The sequence below is a fragment of the Siphateles boraxobius genome, unplaced genomic scaffold (assembly GCF_051911475.1).
Source record: "Siphateles boraxobius isolate OS27281-9 unplaced genomic scaffold, OSU_SipBor_1 6, whole genome shotgun sequence".
NCBI classification, from domain to species: domain Eukaryota; kingdom Metazoa; phylum Chordata; class Actinopteri; order Cypriniformes; family Leuciscidae; genus Siphateles; species Siphateles boraxobius.
The window spans coordinates 10,094,439-10,112,978 of record NW_027509186.1 but is presented as its reverse complement, the minus strand read 5'-3'; the positions used below and the strand labels follow the sequence as shown (position 1 = coordinate 10,112,978).

The 18,540-nt window shown below is 45.4% G+C and overlaps 1 protein-coding gene and 1 pseudogene across 1 annotated transcript; one reads left to right on the top strand and one right to left on the bottom strand.

The window, feature by feature from the left end:
• The first annotated feature begins 1,867 nt into the window (after positions 1-1,867).
• LOC143716474 (olfactory receptor 4B13-like) lies at positions 1,868-10,196 on the top strand (annotated as a pseudogene).
• Positions 10,197-15,854: 5,658 nt separating this feature from the next.
• On the bottom strand, positions 15,855-16,844 carry or60a1 (odorant receptor, family 60, subfamily A, member 1). The gene has a single exon (XM_077207352.1). It carries the CDS (start codon positions 16,842-16,844, stop codon positions 15,855-15,857), a length of 990 nt encoding a protein of 329 aa, XP_077063467.1.
• Positions 16,845-18,540: the final 1,696 nt, after the last annotated feature.

Sequence of the window (18,540 nt, the reverse complement as noted above, 5' to 3'; positions counted from 1 at the left end):
ACTATGGCAACTGGGGGAAAAATAGTTATGCAAATCTGTGATGCTTAGGTCACAAAAAAAGTGCCTTTCATTCATGTAAAGCCTCATAATGTCGTCTCCCTAGTTGATTTATTTGCATCATTACATCTCCTCATCATCAACTTATTCTAATCATCAAGGAAATAAGCTTTGTCAAAAGTGTATGATGTTTTGCTTAGCAATCAAACCAACAATAGGACAACAATATGCAAGTGTATTAATGGGTCAAGTGTTGCTGAAAAAGATGTCTTCAGCAGTTTCTTGAAAATGGATAAAGACTCTGCAGCTCGGTTAAACTACAGTTGAAGTAATGATACAGCCATTTTTAATTTTTTTAACAAATTATTACATTTGTGATTTCTTTCACAAGTGAAGCTCAGAGACCTAAAACTGAATTACGTGAATATAATTCAGCTTTGTTTCTTGCATGTCTATTTCCAAAAAGTTATTTTTGTTTGCTAGGTTGATCGTTTTGATTGCAGGTTTTGACTAGCTACAGATTTTTGTTCTGGCCATATTCCCCTTAGCTGTCACCCCCCTTTTGATAATTGACATTAAAATGCACTATACAAACTTAAATAGTTGTAATTCAAGAATGCTTTGGAATACAGACCTAAGTTTGGTCTTGTTTTAAAGAAAACAATCAGCAGATTATTACTGAAGTGAAAGCACTTCAATAAATTAAAGTATGAAAAAGTTATGGAAGTTATAATTTACAGTAAATTAAATATACTTTATTAATATATATTTTTGAATATAAAATAAATATTTTACAAAATATGTTTTACTATAAAATTACTATAAAATGAAAGCTATATATCTAACCAAGTTATCCAAATTTCAAGTTGATATCACAAAAACTGAAGTTCCCATGAGATTTTGTTTAGGCGTAGTACCAAAAATAGCCACCGGGTGCCATTGCATTCCATTGAATTTAATTGTATGCAATCTGCTGTAACAAATTCATAAATTTCTATCCAAATATCACTTCTGTCACTAAATATGGAACCTTGAGACTCAGACCTTTCTGACAAAATGTGTTTTGTCAATATTAGAAAAGGTTTTGATAATAAATTATGAAAGATGATGCCCAAAAGGGGAGGGGCCTAATAAAAAAATACCGTTTCCATGGTAACGCAACATCCAATTTCAAAACGGTTTTCACAGCATGAATTCTGAGTTCGTAAGCTTTCAAATGATACCAAATTTATGATAACTACTAAAATATGTGATATAATAATAATAATAAAAAAATGATTTATATATATATAAAATATATTATACTTTTTAGAGGACTTATTACTTTACTTTTTAAAATATAATTTTATCTTTTTTATTGACAAATACTAGATTATGTTTTATTATGAAATTTTAGCATTAAAAACCAAAGTTTCAATTATTAAAAGTGTGTGCGTCGACTTTTTGTGACAAAGGTCCGAAACTCCTGTAATGACGTAGATTTTTTGAGGCGCACTCTTGTCATAAATTCATATATTACTGTTCAAACATAATTTGTAAGAAAAAAACAGCGCTAAAATATCTATTTAGGAGTATTAGACCTTTCCAACGATATACAATTTGTCATGATTAGATTAGGATTTAATAGTAATATAGCGAAGTAAAGTTAGATATCCCGTATACGGGATCGTGACAGTTAATGTAGGTTTACATGTTTTGAAATAACATTCTATTGACAATATGCTCCCTTCACATCTTCTCATTATCAGTGATTGATGATTGTAATGATTGTAATTTCTCTATTTTTTACATGTGCTAATTTGTAAATCAAATGGCATCCTCAGTGCTGATTATCTGATCAATTGTTAAGTATTCAATGTTAATGTCATCCATGGGTAATTTATCTCATTTCACAACCATTACATTGGCTGGTTACATTGATATTGGGAATATTAAGTATTTATGTTTCATTGTTTTGATCTTGTTGTTTGTTGCAATCATAGTAGCAAATCAATTAATTATTGGAATAATATGCAAGGAGAAGTCCTTGCATGAACCTATGTATGTTGTTTTATGCAGTTTGTCTGTAAATGAACTGTATGGCTGCATTGCCTTATTCCCATTCCTTTTAAGCAATATGCTACTGTCAAAAATCCCAGAAGTTCACTCATCCTTTGTCATGCTCAAATATTTGCTTTATACACTTATGGATCAGTAGAATTCTGTATTTTAGCAATCATGTCTTATGACAGGTATGTAGCCATATGTGTCACAGTGTCTGGTTTGTGTGTCCTGGGTTGTCACTACAGGTCCTCATTCTTTAGAGTTAGTGTTTATCATGGAGTCGTCACATATTGTCACCACACTTCTGAGGTCTGTCTTTCTAGTCTGTTTCTGGTTTTTGTTTATTGTTGTTTTATATTTTGGATTGATTATGTGGACTTTGACCCTTGCCTGGATGACTACGATTTGGATTATACTAAATAAAACCCACTGCATTTGGATCTACTGTTTCCCGTGTGTGCCCGTGACAGAACAACTCCGTCATAGTATAGATCCAGCAGGATGGGGTTTCGTATCCTTCCCCCCAAGACGGAGAATGAGAGGAGGGGACGGGTCCAAAACTTAATGGACCTACGCCAGCAGGACCAGCCGGTGGGCTGTCTGGCCCAAATGTTTTGGACCCTCTCTAGAGGGTTGGGGTACAATGACACGGCATTGAAGGAATTCTTCAATGTCTGTCTGGATGACCCATTGCCTGGGTGGGAAATAAAGGGGCTGGAGATCCTGGATTTTGGGGGATTTACCAGCTACCTTCAGCATCGGAGCCAGTGGGACACACCAATCATACCTGTGTCTCATGACGCAATGGCTGACCCTGCACCGGTGTCTCGGGACAAGATGGTCGCCATGCCAGTTCCAGAGGTGGTAATGCCAACTGAGACGATGGATTCGATACCACCATCCGACCATCGTAAGAGGAGGAGAAGGAAGACTTCCTCCGTGACCTTATGTAACAGTGTCTGGTTTGTGTTCCCTGGGTTGTCACTAGAGGTCCTCGTTCTCACGGTGTCTTTTACGTTTGACTTCATTTCCCAGCATTCGGTCTGTCACTCATCAGTTCCTTGCACTCAGCTGTTTCCCATCACCTTGTTAGTTCTGTGTGTATATATACCCTGTCTGTTTTAGTGTTTATCACGGAGTCGTCACATATTGTCACCACACTTCTGAGGTCTGTCTTTCTAGTCTGTTTCTTGTTTTTGTTTATTGTTGTTTTATATTTTGGATTGATTATATGGACTTTGACCCTTGCCTGGATGACTACGATTTAAATTATACTTAATAAAAGCCACTGCATCTGGATCTATTGTTTCCCGTGTGTGCCCGTGACAATATGTTACTCGTTGGAATATCACAGAATCATGTCTCCTGCCAGGACAGTTACAATGATCGCTCTGGGGTGGTCGATATCAATCATCAAATTCTCCATTACTCTATCAGTGAATGTAGAGCTAAAGTTGTGTGGAAATTTACTGTAAAAAGTATGGTGTGATAACTACATGCTTGTGAAACTGGCATGCTCGGACACCACAGCAAACAACATCTCTGGCATAATCGGTACCACCATGACCATTGTCGCTCCCCTTGCATTAATTTTGTTCTCGTATAGAAACATTTTTAGAGTCTGCCTAAAGTCCACAAGAGAAGAGAACCAAAAGGCTTTAAGCACATGTACTCCTCAACTTATCTCACTACTGAATTACTCCGTTGGCTGTTCATTTGAAATAATTCAAAGCAGATTTGATAAGGTTCCCTTTCAGTCGATAACGTCGGACGTAGTCGACGCGACTGAAATGGGATCACGCTAGGGAGCCTGTCTTCTTCGAGTACTATTGAACGAGCCAATGTAATTGGCGTGCGTGATTCGCATCACACACTCCGCCCCCGCGGCGCGGGTATAAATACGGAAGTGGATGCACGCACTAGTTGCCTTTCGCTTCGGAGCCGATCGTTTGATGTCTCTGAGAGTGCTGTTGTCTACAACGAGCGAGTGTGTCAGTGTTCTTCAGGAAGACTCTCCCAGTGCTGGTGTTCTACAGCGCGAGTGCAGCGGTGATCGCGAGCTTTGAGCTCTCAACTGCTGTTTTAACAGCAACAAATTTCTAAATGTTTGTGTGTGTTGATGGCTGGTTAGAGGGCGGAAAAGTGAGTGCTTCACTGTTTCAGTTCTCTGTTCAGTGTTGCCGCGGTCATTCCCCTGTGTGCTCCGGCACTGGTGACGGTCCTATTTTCTGAAAGAGCAACACGGGTGCGTTTGCGTCTTTTTCAAGATGTCATTCCGCCCGTGCGTTTCTGGGTGCGGTCGTTCCCTGTCTCTCTCTGATGGTCACAACTGTTGTGTCACGTGTTTGGCTTACAGCACGCTGAGACAGCTTTTGTGGACAGCTCATGTTTTCACTGTGGGAACATGACTGTCGCAGTGTTGAGGGCGAGACTCGCCTTCGTTCGCGGAGAGCGAGTCCCCATTACCATGCCCCACCCTCGGGTGCTGTGTGGGATGGGTGACCGGAGGATAGTGTTGGATGTCCCGCCCGGTAACCATTCCCTGTGGGCTCCCCACTCCTCCCTTCCACTGCAACCACTGGAGCCTCCTGTGTTGTCTGCTGGTCCATCTGTAATGGGTGGGCCAGCGGTTTCACTCGGGGCTCCCCTGGAGGACAGGACGCCGATTGCAGCATCGGAGGGTGAGCTGACTTCTAGAGATGATGACTCGGCTGCATTGTCTCCCTCCGGGAGTTCAATGTTGCCCGAGCCGGATCCAGAATTATCAGCTATGCTGAAACGGGCCGCCGAGGCTGCCGGGCTCGAGTGGAACCTCCACCGTGTCCCGTTCAGTCTCGGTTGGAATCTGGAGTTTGGTATCTTGGGGCGGGCCGCGCTGGTTCTCAGCTCGCCGCCCCAGTGCCTTTCTTTCCCGAAATGCATGGAGAGCTTGTCAGGTGGTGAACAGCATCTTTCTCTGCCAGAAACTGCCTGAATAGCTTTTCCCCCTCATTACCCTTGATGGAGGAACGGTGAAGGGTTGCGAGGTGTCCCTCCATTGGAGCGGTCTGTCGACACAGGTGCACCTGTGTCCGGCGGCCGCTACCTTTTGGGGGGATCCTCGTCTCCCCCCTAAGGCCTGTGAGTTTCGTCTGCTCCGACGGGCAGAGCTTACAAAGCCTATGGGCAAGCCCCTTCCTCTTGCGTGCCATGGCGTTGCTGCAGGCTAGGGCACCCATGGCATGCACGAGGGTAATCCAGACCGTGCGCTCATAGGTGAGCACCGCACTGCATCCGACCTCACCCTCCGGGGTACGGGTGTCGTAGCGTGCGTGATCGGTCTGGCGATGTCCACCTTGGTGGTCCAGTAGCGCCTTCGTTGGCTCAGCCTGGTTGGTATGGCGGATGCGGACAAGGTTCGGTTCCTGGTCTCCCCAATTTCCCAGGTTGGGCTGGTCGGCGACGCGGTGGAGAACTGCATCAAACAGTGCTCTGCCGCTCAAGCGCAGACGGAGGTCATCCGGCACATCCTGCCCCGGTGGCCAGCTGCTGCCTCCACCCGCCGCCGGTGGCAGCTCCTCCGCCTGCTCGTCGCCGTGGGCGTTCTCCGGCCGCCGCTCCTGCTGGCCCTCCACAGCAGCCTCCACCCAGGCCTCAGCATGGAGCCGGCCGCAGTAGAGACGCCCAGCCCGCTCCAGGCGCTGCCAAGCCAGGTGGCAAGCGACAGCGAAAGCATTCCGGAGCGGGCCGCCCAGGAATGGATGAGATGCTCTTGGAGTGGCACGATCACTCCCTCCCCCCGGGTGAGGGCCGGGTGGAGCCTTTGTTTGAGTGTGTGTCTGTTCCGCCGCTGGCTCCCTAAAAAAAAAAAAAAAAAAAAAAAAGCGGAGCAAGCGGTACCCACACTTCAAAGAGAGAGCAATTTCATCTGTTCCTGGGTCCCAAGAGGGCCAGTCTGGCGGGTGTGACCCTGTATAGCCTTACACCCCTCAGCTCCCCCTTGGTCGCCAGCAGGCAGCTTGGTGCGTTCGAGGACCCGGTCATCCGCCTTCTCACGCGCCCCCTGCCGCTTGTGGAGACAGGTAAGTGTTGCACAGCACACTAACACCACTCTCTCTACTTTGCTGCCCCACCTCAGGCTCGGCTACCCCGCTCAAGTCAGTGATAGTCATCACATTAGGTGTTGAGCAGACGTGCTCCTGAAAATTCAGTGATATTCATCACACCGAGTGTTGAGCAGTGCTCCTGACTTGTGCGTGCTTATCTTATCCTGCTGGCGAAGGATTTGATATAGCCGCTCCTCCAGCCGGTACGAAGGCCAGTTGTAAACTCGTTCTTCGTGCTACTAGGGGGTGGGTCGTGACCATCTTGGCCCAAGATTGGTCTGCAGCTTTGACCTGAAAGACAGGTGCTTCAGATCTCTACCTCCCGCACCGCAGGCCATCCTGTCTGTTGCGTCTAAGGGTGGAGTATCAGTACAGTGTCCTTCCCCTCGAGTGCTCCAGAGCCCGTTGGGTCTTCAGGTCAACTGGAAGAGAGTAATCTCGCCCACGGGCTGAGTATCTCTTTTCTAGTTTTGGAGAGGTACTCGGTCCAACATGTCTCTCCAATGAGAATGTGTTCAGCTGGTGTTGAAGTGAGAAAGGGTCCCACTGAAAGAACTTTCAGAGGCTCCTGGGGTATATGGTAGTCGCAGCCTTTGGCTCCCTCCATATGTGACCGCTTCAGCGCTAGCTTCACGATCGAGTCCCGAGGTGACCGTGGCAGAGCAGCTCACCCTGTGTGACTATAGTTCATCCCGGTCTGCTGCCAAACCCTCTTCAACAGAGGGGCCATGTACAAAGGGCGTGTTTTAACGGGGGCCTGGGCGACCCCAGACTACACGGGCATTCGTGCCTCGAGTTGTTAGACATTGCGACTGTTGCGCAAGCTTCCCCTGCATGTCACAAACTCACCCGTCACCTCCTCCTTGGAGTCAGACGCTTCTGAGGGCGCCTTGTTCCACTCCTCCCGCTTACTCAATCGTGCCGCCATCGAGCCTCACGACAGTTATAGCCAGGGCAAGTGGAGACTCCATCCCCTGGGTCCGGCTGGGTCATGACCATTCCGGGGCCGCTCAGTTGCCCCCCCGGTTTTATTTTTCCGCCAGTGTTTGGGTAAACCGAGCGGACTACCCTTGGACAATCACTGGGACTCAGCTGCCCCAGGGGCCCGCAGAAATGCGTTTAACCCCAGTGAGCCTTCTAAAAGTGACTGCGACTCATGGTCGCCTGGCGCCTGCAAGTCAGTGAAATCATCACTCTTCATGTTGAGCAGAATTGCTCCTGAAACTCAGTGAAGTTCATCGCACTCAGGTGTTGAGCAGCAATGCTCCTGTAGCTCAGTGAGTCCATCACAGGTATCTCAGTGAATTCATCACACGCAGTGCTGAGCAGAAATGCTCCTGCTGCTCAGTGAAGTTCCTCGCACTCAAGTGTTGAGCAGTAATGCTCCTGAAGCTCAGTGAGTTTATCACACTCAGGTGTTGAGCAGTAATGCTCCTGAAGCTCAGTGAACTTGTCACACTCAAGTGCTGAGCAGAAATGCTCCTGTCGTTCAGTGAAATTCTTCGCACTCAAGTGTTGAGCAGAAATGCTCCTGAAGCTCAGTGAGGGAATGCTCCTGAAGTTCAGTGAACTTGTCACACTCAAGTGCTGAGCAGAAATGCTCCTGTCGCTCAGTGAGGTTCTTCGTGCTCAAGTGTTGAGCAGAAATGCTCCTGAAGCTCGGTGAGTTTATCACACTCAGGTGTTGAGCAGGAATGCTCCTGAAGCTCAGTGAACTTGTCACACCCAAGTGCTGAGCAGAAAATGCTCCTGAAGCCCAGTGATCTTCACATGTTGTGTTGAGCAATGCTCCTGTCTTTTGCGCCCGTCACTTGCACCTACGTGCCATGTCAGGAGAGGAACAGGTCTTCATAGTTGCCCCTTATTGGCCCAACTAGACCTGGTTCCCTTCAACAGCCTTCCTGACTTCCCCTGGAAACTCTTTCGGGGACGGGGCACGATGGCACACGCGTTCTTCCCCCGGAGATTCCGGGCGGTCTTACATCTGAACGCGGAGGTTCAGGTGGCTATCACAAGACATGTGATAGTTACCATCACTTCTGCGAGCACCCCCTAGAATTGGGTAGCGTGCTTACGCCTTTAGAAGTGGAACCTAGTCGTTGAGTGCGTCTTCTCTCCTGAGGAGATCCTGAAAGCTTTCGATCACTTCAGTGCTCTCTTTACTGCAAAATGGGTTGCAGTAGGCTGTTTTCCTAAATCACCCTCAAAATGATGTTGCCTCGGTGTTTAAACGACGCTCATCGTGTTGCAGAAGTATGCAGAAGCACGTTCTGGTCGTCAGGTTCCTGAGGAGCAAGGTCTTGTAAATCCTTGTGTCCCTCTTTATCCTCTTGGGCCTTGTCCCTGGTGCGACTGCACTGCAGAGACCGCCCCTGAGCCACTGCAGGTAGTGAGTTAAAAATTCTGTTATATCAGTTCTCCTGCTCGCGTGGTCTCTACTAGAGGGTAGGGACTTGCTCGCTTTCGGTCAACGTATTGTGCCTGGAGTCTGGGCCGGCTAACTCTCACAAGCTGAGACCCCGGCTCGGATTGTGCCCAAGGTTCCTACCTCTCCCGTAATAGGAGCAGGTGGTGAGCCTGCAAGCGCTGCCCTGGAGGAGGCAGATCCAGCCCTGGCTTCTCTGTCCGTTCGCTTGGACGTGTACAGAATGCAAGTCATAGACCTCAGACCAGCTCTTCAAATATCTGTTGGAATTCAGCAGAGAGGGAAGGCTGTTTCCATGCAAAGTTGCACTTAGTGCTTGCCTTCATTTCGGCAAAGATCCGAGATGCAACATGTCCACTTAGGTGTTGAGCTCCTCTATGATGAGTGTAAAGTGCTCCGCCTGGGCGTTGACGATATACTTTGCTAAACAGATTCTAGAGTTGGGGGCTGGACGACACCTGGTTGAACCGCTGCTTCCCGTGGGCTCCCTTTTCATGAAGCCAGTTTCACCGTGAGCCCGGTTCAAGTGTCGGCTTGCTGCGCCATTCCCCTCCTATGGACTGGATACGTGCGCCTTTCTACTCCAGTTGAGTTCCCTTAAAATTGAACCCTGTTGAGTTCCTCCACACCCCTCCGACGTCGGACGTGCGGAACGTCTGGTGTTAGGCCTACCACTCGTAAGCAGTGTGGAACCTGTGTTAGGCTGGGTCCATATGTTGCGGTCCCTTCGGTGACCCCATGTGTGTATTCTTCCACGATACGGCTCCCTGCGGTGAGCCCGTGTCTTCCCTCGGCAGAGTCTCTCTGCCGTCACTGTCCGGTGTGTCTCCCCCCGTCTTAGGCTGGAGCCACCCAAGTGACATTCCATATGTTAGACTGCCCGGTTTCCGCCCAGTTCATATGTGTATTCTCCACATTACCTCCCTCTGGGTTGGATGTGGCTTCCGCAGCGTCCCTTCCTTCCAACGTACGGGGAACGCTTTCCCAGTGGTCCTGTAGGAACAGCAGTGACTTCCCTGGCCTAAGCCCTGTCCTTCCCCGCCTTAAGTTTGCGGGGGCATCAGGAGGCTTTGGTTTAGGCACTGGAAGGTGGCAGCGTTAGTGGCGTGTTCAATGGTTGATCCCATTTCAGTCGCGTCGACTACGTCCGACGTTATCGACTGAAAGGGAACGTCCTGGTTGCGTATGCAACCCACCGTTCCCTGAAGGAGGGAACGGAGGACGTAGTCCCCTTGCCACTACCGCTGGACCACCGCTGACCCCGGGTTACTCTCGGCTCCTCAGCGAAAAGCAACTAGTGCGTGCATCCACTTCCGTATTTATACCCGCGCCGCGGGGGCGGAGTGTGTGATGCGAATCACGCACGCCAATTACATTGGCTCGTTCAATAGTACTCGAAGAAGACAGGCTCCCTAGCGTGATCCCATTTCAGTCGCGTCGACTACGTCCTCCGTTCCCTCCTTCAGGGAACGGTGGGTTGCATACGCAACCAGGACGTTCCTTTGCCTCCTGTACTACGTTTGATTCTTTCAATTTATTTTCTGATATGTCCGCCACTCATCAATCCTATCATGTATGGTATGAAACTTTCTAAAATAAAAACGGCAAAATGTATTTACCCCAGGCACAACATAAAACCTGTATAACAATAGTGTCTAAGACAATTGTTCATTGTTACCTATAAGGTAGAAAAATAACGTAGTACTGTAAGTCATAAGCTTTTTTTTTTTAAAAAGTAAGTTTTGCATGTGTACAAAAACTGTTGTTTGTATTTGTCCAAATAAGAAAATCTTATAAAATAAGATTATTAAGAATGTTATAATGATTGATGATTTCGTAATGTAGAAATATTGTTTATTATCTGTAAAAAAAGGGCAAATTAACTAATTAATAGTGCTTTAAAAAATGGTTCTTATCTTGATTCTCTGATTTTATTTAAAAAAAGGTTCTTTTTGTTTCTAATTTGTGTTTCACTAATGCTACTTATGAATTTTGTAGACAACAGAACAGCTTTTTTTACAAAAACATGATACAAATGCTAGTCTTTAGAGGTGCATTGTGTAATATTTAGGAGGATATGTTGACAGAAATGCAATATCATATACATAACTATGTTTTCAGTGGTGAATAAAGACCTTACAAAATGAACTGTTATGTTTTCATTAGCTTAGAATGAGCCATTTCTATATACATACACCGCGGGTCCCCTTACATTGAAATGTGCCGATATTTTTCTACAGTGGCCCTGAATGGACAAACGAGTTTTGTCACTGTTTTGTTCTTCGTGCAAAGAAGCTAGCTCCCACATGGTAACATTTTGACATCCCAGATCTGGCCCACATCTGGCACATGTGGAAAGATGATCTGGACCACATGCAGCGTGGAATGACGGCCCGTGGATGGCTCACTCCTGTTTGCCAGATCTGGGCCACAAGCAGGCCATAGCAATGCCACATGCCAGCCAAGAGCAAAGAAATAAACCAGAACTGGGACCTTATCTGAGCCACAAAATCTGTGTTTATTAAATATGGATTAATCTCAGCCTTGATAATTCTGTTAACAAGCAGAATCACTGAAGGAAAGAAGATAACAGATAACGAGACAAGCAGAAACACAAGAACTACATCTGACTTCAGCCACAGCTTTAGATGAAATCAACTGAAGAGAAAAGAAGACATTCTTGCTGCTGAGTGGTTGCGTCTGTAAGCTCTGTATTGCCTTCTGTTTTGAATCTTTATTTACTATCATTCCGTGTTTTTTATATTGCTAATTATAACTTAATCCTCACTACACAATAATCTGAAATTGCTATCTAAATCATTATCACTAGCACAACACGCTAGTAATTTCACTAGCCTACAAAACACGCTAGCTCTCTAGCCTAATGTTTCATCCGTGCCTGTCGACTTTATTATTATTTTTTTTTATACTATGCATCCTGATAAAGTTCCCTTTGCCTTTGGAATTAAAATAGCCCCACATCATCACACACCCTTCACCATACCTAGAGATTGGCATGGGGTACTTTCCATAAGATCATCTCTCAATGCAAATCAAACCAGCTATTAGGCTAACTGAAATAAAACCTTTCCAATCTCTAGGTATGGTGAAGGGAATGTGATGATGTGGGGCTATTTTATTTCCAAAGGCCAAGGGAACTTTATCAGGATGCATGGTATCCTGGATCCATGAAACAACTGGCCTTTAAAAATAAAAATCTGCCTGCCTCTAATGTCTTCTATTATCTTCATTTGATTTCATCTTTGTCACGTTTGTGTCTGTTTTGATATTCTGTTTTCAGTATTAGTCAAATGTCTTTTGTTTTCCCGCCACTCTTCTGTTACCATGCCAACCGTCATCAGTCCATCTTCATCACCTGTGTCTTGTTAATTACCTTCCACCATCTGTCTCACCTGGTTTATGTTCATCAGTATCTGTATTTAGTTTGTTCAGTTCAGTCAGTCTTTGTCTGTAGTTACATGGATGTGTTTAGTGTGTGTTTCTGCCCGTCATTCTGCCTGCCTGTCTGTACCTGTGAGAAATATATAGTAAACGTCTTGTATTGGAGCCTTTCGACTTTGAGTCCTTCTTCACACGTGCCACACCGTGACAGAACTACAGACCAGAAAAATGAACATTCCCGCTGTGGCTCTCCTCTGCCTGGAACAGGAAGACCGTTCACTGGAATCTCACACCAGGGATTTTCTGTAGTCGCTCCCAGGGAGCGGTCCTCGCTATGATTTTGCCGCATGTGTTGAGTCGGTGTTGGTAAATAATGAATCTACATTTACCATCGACCTCGTAGAGCCGGCCAGCACCCCTCAACGCATTCCCGAGTCTCGTCCCGCCGAAACTGTTTCACCGCTGGTCCCGTCCAGCACAGAGCCTTCACTGCTGGTCCCGTCCAGCACAGAGCCTTCACCGCTGGTCCCGTCCAGCACAGAGCCTTCACCGCTGGTCCCGTCCAGCACAGAGCCAGCACAGAGCCTCCACCGCTGGTCCCGTCCAGCACAGAGCCTCCACCGCTGGTCCCGTCCAGCACAGAGCCTCCACCGATGGTCCCGTCCAGCACAGAGCCTCCACCGCTGGTCCCGTCCAGCACAGAGCCTTCACCGCTGGTCCCGTCCAGCACAGAGCCTTCACCGCTGGTCCCGTCCAGCACAGAGCCTTCACCGCTGGTCCCATCCAGCACAGAGCCTTCACCGCTGGTCCCGTCCAGCACAGAGCCTTCACCGCTGGTCCCGTCCAGCACAGAGCCTCCACCGCTGGTCCCGTCCAGCACAGAGCCTCCACCGCTGGCCAAGTCCAGCACAGAGCCTCCACCCCTGGTCCCGTCCAGCACAGAGCCTCCACCGATAGTCCCGTCCAGCACAGAGCCTTCACCGCTGGCGCCGTCCAGCACAGAGCCTTCACCGCTGGCGCCGCCCAGCACAGAGCCTTCACCGCTGGCGCCGTCCAGCACAGAGCCTTCACCACTGGCGCCGTCCAGCCAAGAGCCTTCACCACTTCACGTCCCGTCTGCCCAGTCAGAGACTGTTCACGCCCCGTCTGCCCAGCCAGAGACTGTGTTCCCACCCAGCCTCCCTCTCCCACCTCCTCTCATCTACCTCTCTGATCTTCTGCCTTTACCTGTCTGCCCCTCAGCTCCTTATCTAATCTCCTTCTGTGAGGTGGAGTCGCCATGGGTCTGCCAGCCTGCAGCTCCAGTCTGGTCGGTGGATTCCCGGTCTCCACCTCCAACCTCCGTGACTAGAACTTCGCCTCAGTCCATTCATGTCCCCTTGGCTCTTACCTCCTTCAGCTCCACCGTGGTCCATCAGTACACCAGTTCCGCCAGGCTCCCTCGTCCCCCTGGATCCACCTTGATCACTCGTCCACCTTCCCTCACCTCTGGACTGCACTCCTCTGGCTTCACCTTGTCCCTTCGTCCCCCCGGCTCAGTCGGACTCCTCACTCCCTCCGGTTCCCCTTTGGTCCTCACTTCCTCTGTCTTCACTGCGCCCTTCTGTATCCCTGCCTGCACCTCAGTCGCCAGAGCCAGCGGCCCCGCCATGTCCCGCTTGATCTTCGGCATCGCCTGGGCTTGTCGTCTCTCCGGCTCCACCCTGGTCTCCTTTACCATCTGCTCCGCCCCCGTCAGTCGGCGCCCTGGAGTCTTCAGTCCTGCCTCCTCCATGGCTCCTCCCTCCGTCGTCTCCGCCTGGGCCACTCAAAGGGTCGGCTCCGCCCTGGCCGCCTGCTCATCCTGCTCGCCCTGGCCACCTGCTCATCCTGCTCCGCCCTGGGTCCTTCTTCGGCGCGAGGTCGCGCTTTCCGGAGGGGGAGAGTAATGTCACGTTTGTGTCTGTTTTGATCTTCTGTTTTCAGTATTAGTCCCTTGTCTTTTTCGTTTTCCCGCCACACTTCTGTTACCATGCCAACCGTCATCAGTCCATCTTCATCACCTGTGTCTTGTTAATTACCTTCATCTGTCTCACTTGGTTTATGTTCATTAGTATCTGTATTTAGTTCGTTCAGTCAGTCTTTGTCTGTAATTATAGTTACATGGATGTGTTTATTGTGTGTTTCTGCCCGTCATTCTGCCGGATCTGGGACCTCACAATGTTGCTATGTGGGGACCGATTTTTCCAATGGCCAACCTCCAGTCTCAAGCAATGACAATAGCACTGGTTTGTACCCCTGATCATGGCGCTTTCATTCTCCACGCTGTGCTAAAACGCTAGCTTTGCTTGTTGCTCTGTGACGACGTCACACTATATAGCCGGCTGAGCAATCAAGCGCTCAGAGGTGGCATCTACTGGGTCCTAATGTCATACAGTTACACATGTATAAAAGTAGGCATGTTTTGCTTTGTTTTCTTTTATTTTTTAGCAACTGAGAGTGTGCCTCCTTGGGAGTTAGTGTCATAAACTCGCTGTCCCAGTTTAAAACTAGATTAAAGACGCATCTCTTTAACCAAGCATTCACTTAATGCTTAACCTTTGATACTGCTGAATCGGTTCGAATGCATTAACATTATGAACATCAGCTATGCTAATTATTTCCCATCTGCCTTTCTGCTGTTATCTCGGGACGCTAGTCCCGAGGTAAATAGCGTTCGTCAGCTCCAGTTTGTATCCAGCCTCTCACGGAGACTTCAGATGCCCCAACGCCTGTGAAGAGACGACTCGACGCCTGTGAAGAGACGACTCAAAGCCGGCGATATGTTATGCCATAAATTAATACTTGATTAACTAACTGTATTTTTCTATGTACATTTCCGAAATGCAATTTCTGTAAAGCTGCTTTGAGACAATGTGTATTGTGAAAAGCGCTATACAAATAAATTTGAATTGAATTGAATTGAATTGAATTGAATAAACCAATTGCATCTGTATAGTCAGCATCTAAGATTAAGATGCGCTTAAGATGGTTAAATTGCTCAACCATTGGTCTTGATAATCTAACAGGAAGAATTATCAGCCAAACACAGTTCAGACTCTGTACTTATAATTTAACTAATTCTAGTGTATGCACATGGTCACAGTTTAGATCATGAATGCAATCACATTATGACTGACAATTATGTTTCTTATGATAAAAAAAATTGAGTTTGTTTGGCTGCTTTTACTCTTGTTGCCACAACCCCGTCAGATTTTTTGAGCCATTTTGCAAGTGTATTTAAAATGCACCTTCTCAAAAACGCGTTTGTACCTTTGATAATAATGTTACACAATGATTGTAAGTAAATAGCATTAAATGTTAATCAGTGAGTCAGTGCATCACATACACAGATTTACCTCAAAACAGTGGTTAAATATGTCAAATAACATGACCAAATGTATTTAAATCCAAATATCCAAAAATGGAAAGCCAAGTATGGAGGATATAAAACAGAAAAGGGGTTGCATAAAAAGATGAACAGGCTTGTTTGTTGAATAAAGTATCAGAGGTTTGAGTAAATCTGTAAAGAATTGTTTAAAATCTTGTTTTCATCCGTGTAAATATGTGCCATCTCACCTATATAAACATTTTCTATTTGACTTTTTTTTTTTAATAAAACTACAAAAGAGAAGGATTCTATGTAAAGTATGTATATAAATATGTAGTTGCTTTTTTAAAATGGCTGCAACATCAATATGAAACAATTATGTGAAATTTGTTCTGAAATTCAGGGCAATTTGAAGTGGATTATTTGCATTGACCTTAGAGTTATGTAAATATCAGTTACACATACACAATTTCAGATTCCAACTCTAATGCCATTAAACAATGTACAAAATGTAATATAAGACATTCAAATGTGTTCATATAAGCCTTGCCATTTATTTAGTAGAAATAAAATGTGCATCATTACACCTTTGTTCAGTCTTTAAATTAAAACCAAGTGCAAGTATTTTTCTGTGTAATATTTTTGTGATGCTATTGCTGATCTCCTTTGTTCTAATTCCATAAATAAGTGGATGTAGAAGTGGAGGGATCAGGATAAAATGAATTGACATAAACACATTGACTTCTTTTGAAAGACTGAAATTAAATCGATTGTATATCACAGAAAAAAGAGAGGCCAATGAAAAATTTATAAAAGTAATCAAGTGTGGTGTGCATGTTTTTAAAGCCTTCTTTCTGGCGTTTTCTGATGCTTTCAAAGAGACAAATAATATCCGTACATATGATAAGATGACAAAGATTAAAGGTAGAACAATAAAAGCAAGTACCAGACATATGCCATACAGATCTCCCCAGGTATTTTTGGCACAGGAGAGATTAACAACGGCCAAATTGTCACAAAACAACTTGTTTATTGTATACCTGCACATAGGCAACCTTGATGTAAGGTAAACCTGTACAGCTAGAGAGCAGATAGGAACACAGTACACAATAAAAAGCAGAAGTCTTATTTTACCCGGAGTCATGATATTATGATATTGTAGAGGCTTGCAAATTGAAACATACCTGTCATACGCCATAAGTGTCAGTATTGCATAAGCACATGTTGCATAAATATTAATAAAAAATACTTGCAGAATACAGTCAGTATATAGTATATCTTTCATATCATCAACAAGATTCTCCATTATTTTAGGAAGTACAGCAGATGATCCGATTAGTCCATTAATAGCTAGGTTGAATAAAAATATGTACATGGGCTTATGGAGAGATGTGTCCAAGCAGATCACCAGCATCAGTGTTACATTTGCAAAAACAGTTGTAAGATAGACTGCAAGAGAGATTACAAAAACTGCATAATTAAGAGCACCAGGTGGTCCATAACTGGTAAAAATCAGAGTGATGTTCAAACTTGGCAGAATCATTTTCCTGGTGAAGAGAAAGAAAGGCATTTCACTTTAGAACAAATATGCAGTATACAATATTAACTGAAGGATTATATTCTGAGATATCTATTTACCTTATGTTTACGGACTCTCTTGTCTTCTGTGGATCTGAGCTGCTGTAGCTTTATACTGTTTTATTCTACAAGGCCCACCTCCAGTGGATGTCATCTGCTTAAAGGCCCTACTCCCATTTTTTTTTTTTCAATTAAATAATAATAATTATATAGTTATTATTAGTATATATCAGTGTTATTAAAATGGTGGACTGCAGTCCGGATTCGGACCACGGCTACGTTCCATCCATTTTACTGTTTCTACAGATTAAAGTGAGCAGCGGGTAAAAACAACGGAGCGGTTCACACCACACGCACTCAGGGTTCTTTATGGAAATGATCTTTCGCAGCAAAAAATCTATAATATTTTTTATCTAGAGCCAAAGGTGTTTTATTTAAGTCCTTTCCACTCCGTACGCATTGCTTCTCTCTCTCTCCCTCGCTAAAAATGTAAAGCGCCACATTAAGAGCTGCAGATGAAGATAACAACAGTAGCAGAAACATGGAGAGCAGCAAAATAGATACTTTCGCTAAAACACTGCAGAAAACGAGAATGCAGCTAATACAAGTATTTTTTATCTATCATACAGATGACTGACCATTTAACTAAATAAGACAATATAATGTATGGCGTCTTTAGACTTTTTTTTTCATTTAGCATTATTAATCAGCATATGAGCATATGTTTAAAATGAAACATACTGCTCTGGCCTAAATGTTCAGTTTCAAAACATGTATTTGTTGGACCATAGTTGTCACGCTTTGGCTGCATGAGGCACGTTCAGGAAGACGAAGTAGACGGATCAGGATTAAACATTATTTATTCAAAACAAGACACGTACCAAACTTAGCAACTGTGTTGACAAGAACTGACAACGGAGAACTGAAACTGGGGAGACTATATACATAGACAAATGAGACTAAGTGACAACAGGTGCACTCGGTGAGTGATGATGTCTGTGATGAGGATGATGACAGGTAACAGGTGAAACCGACTAACAAGGAAACACAAGGTACACAAACACAGAAGGCAAAACAAAGTCCAAGACAGGTGTACCATTACAATAGTCACTTTTTCATGTCTTTCAGTCAGAGTTTGTATATATAAAGGAAGGAAGAAAGAAAGACACAATTGTTAAACTTATTTAACTTAGTTCTCTTTCGAAGTAGAACTTTGACGCCCAAAAGATGCCCAAAATCTTATTTGTTTCCCTTGCTGGGAATGGTCCACTGATGAACGGCTGAACTTTATGAAGTTCTTAAATGTAAGTTAGGGAGGAGCGAGCCCATCTAATCTTTCAATCAACAGCCAGAGTATATAAGCCGCCGCTTACCTCTCTTTAGCATCAGCTGTTCCAGCATCCCTCCACCTCCCCATACTCCACCTTCATCTTAGGTAACTTGCCACATTTCTTTGGTTGGAATGTCTTTGGGGAGAAACCCTTTGGAATCTCGTTTCCTCCATGGTACTCTGAGGCTGAGGCCTGCAGCTCATACCAGGGTGCCGACATGGGATCAGGCCATTATCCTGCAAGGCCTGTCCCTGGCTCCCTTCGAACCTATTGAGGAGGTTCTGCACAAATTTTTGACCTTAAAAGTGTTGCTCCTTCTTGCTATCACTT

What these genes read in the sequence shown, in the direction of transcription:
- or60a1 (XM_077207352.1), bottom strand. Translation starts at nt 16,844, where the DNA reads ATGATTCTGCCAAGTTTGAACATCACTCTGATTTTTACCAGTTATGGA.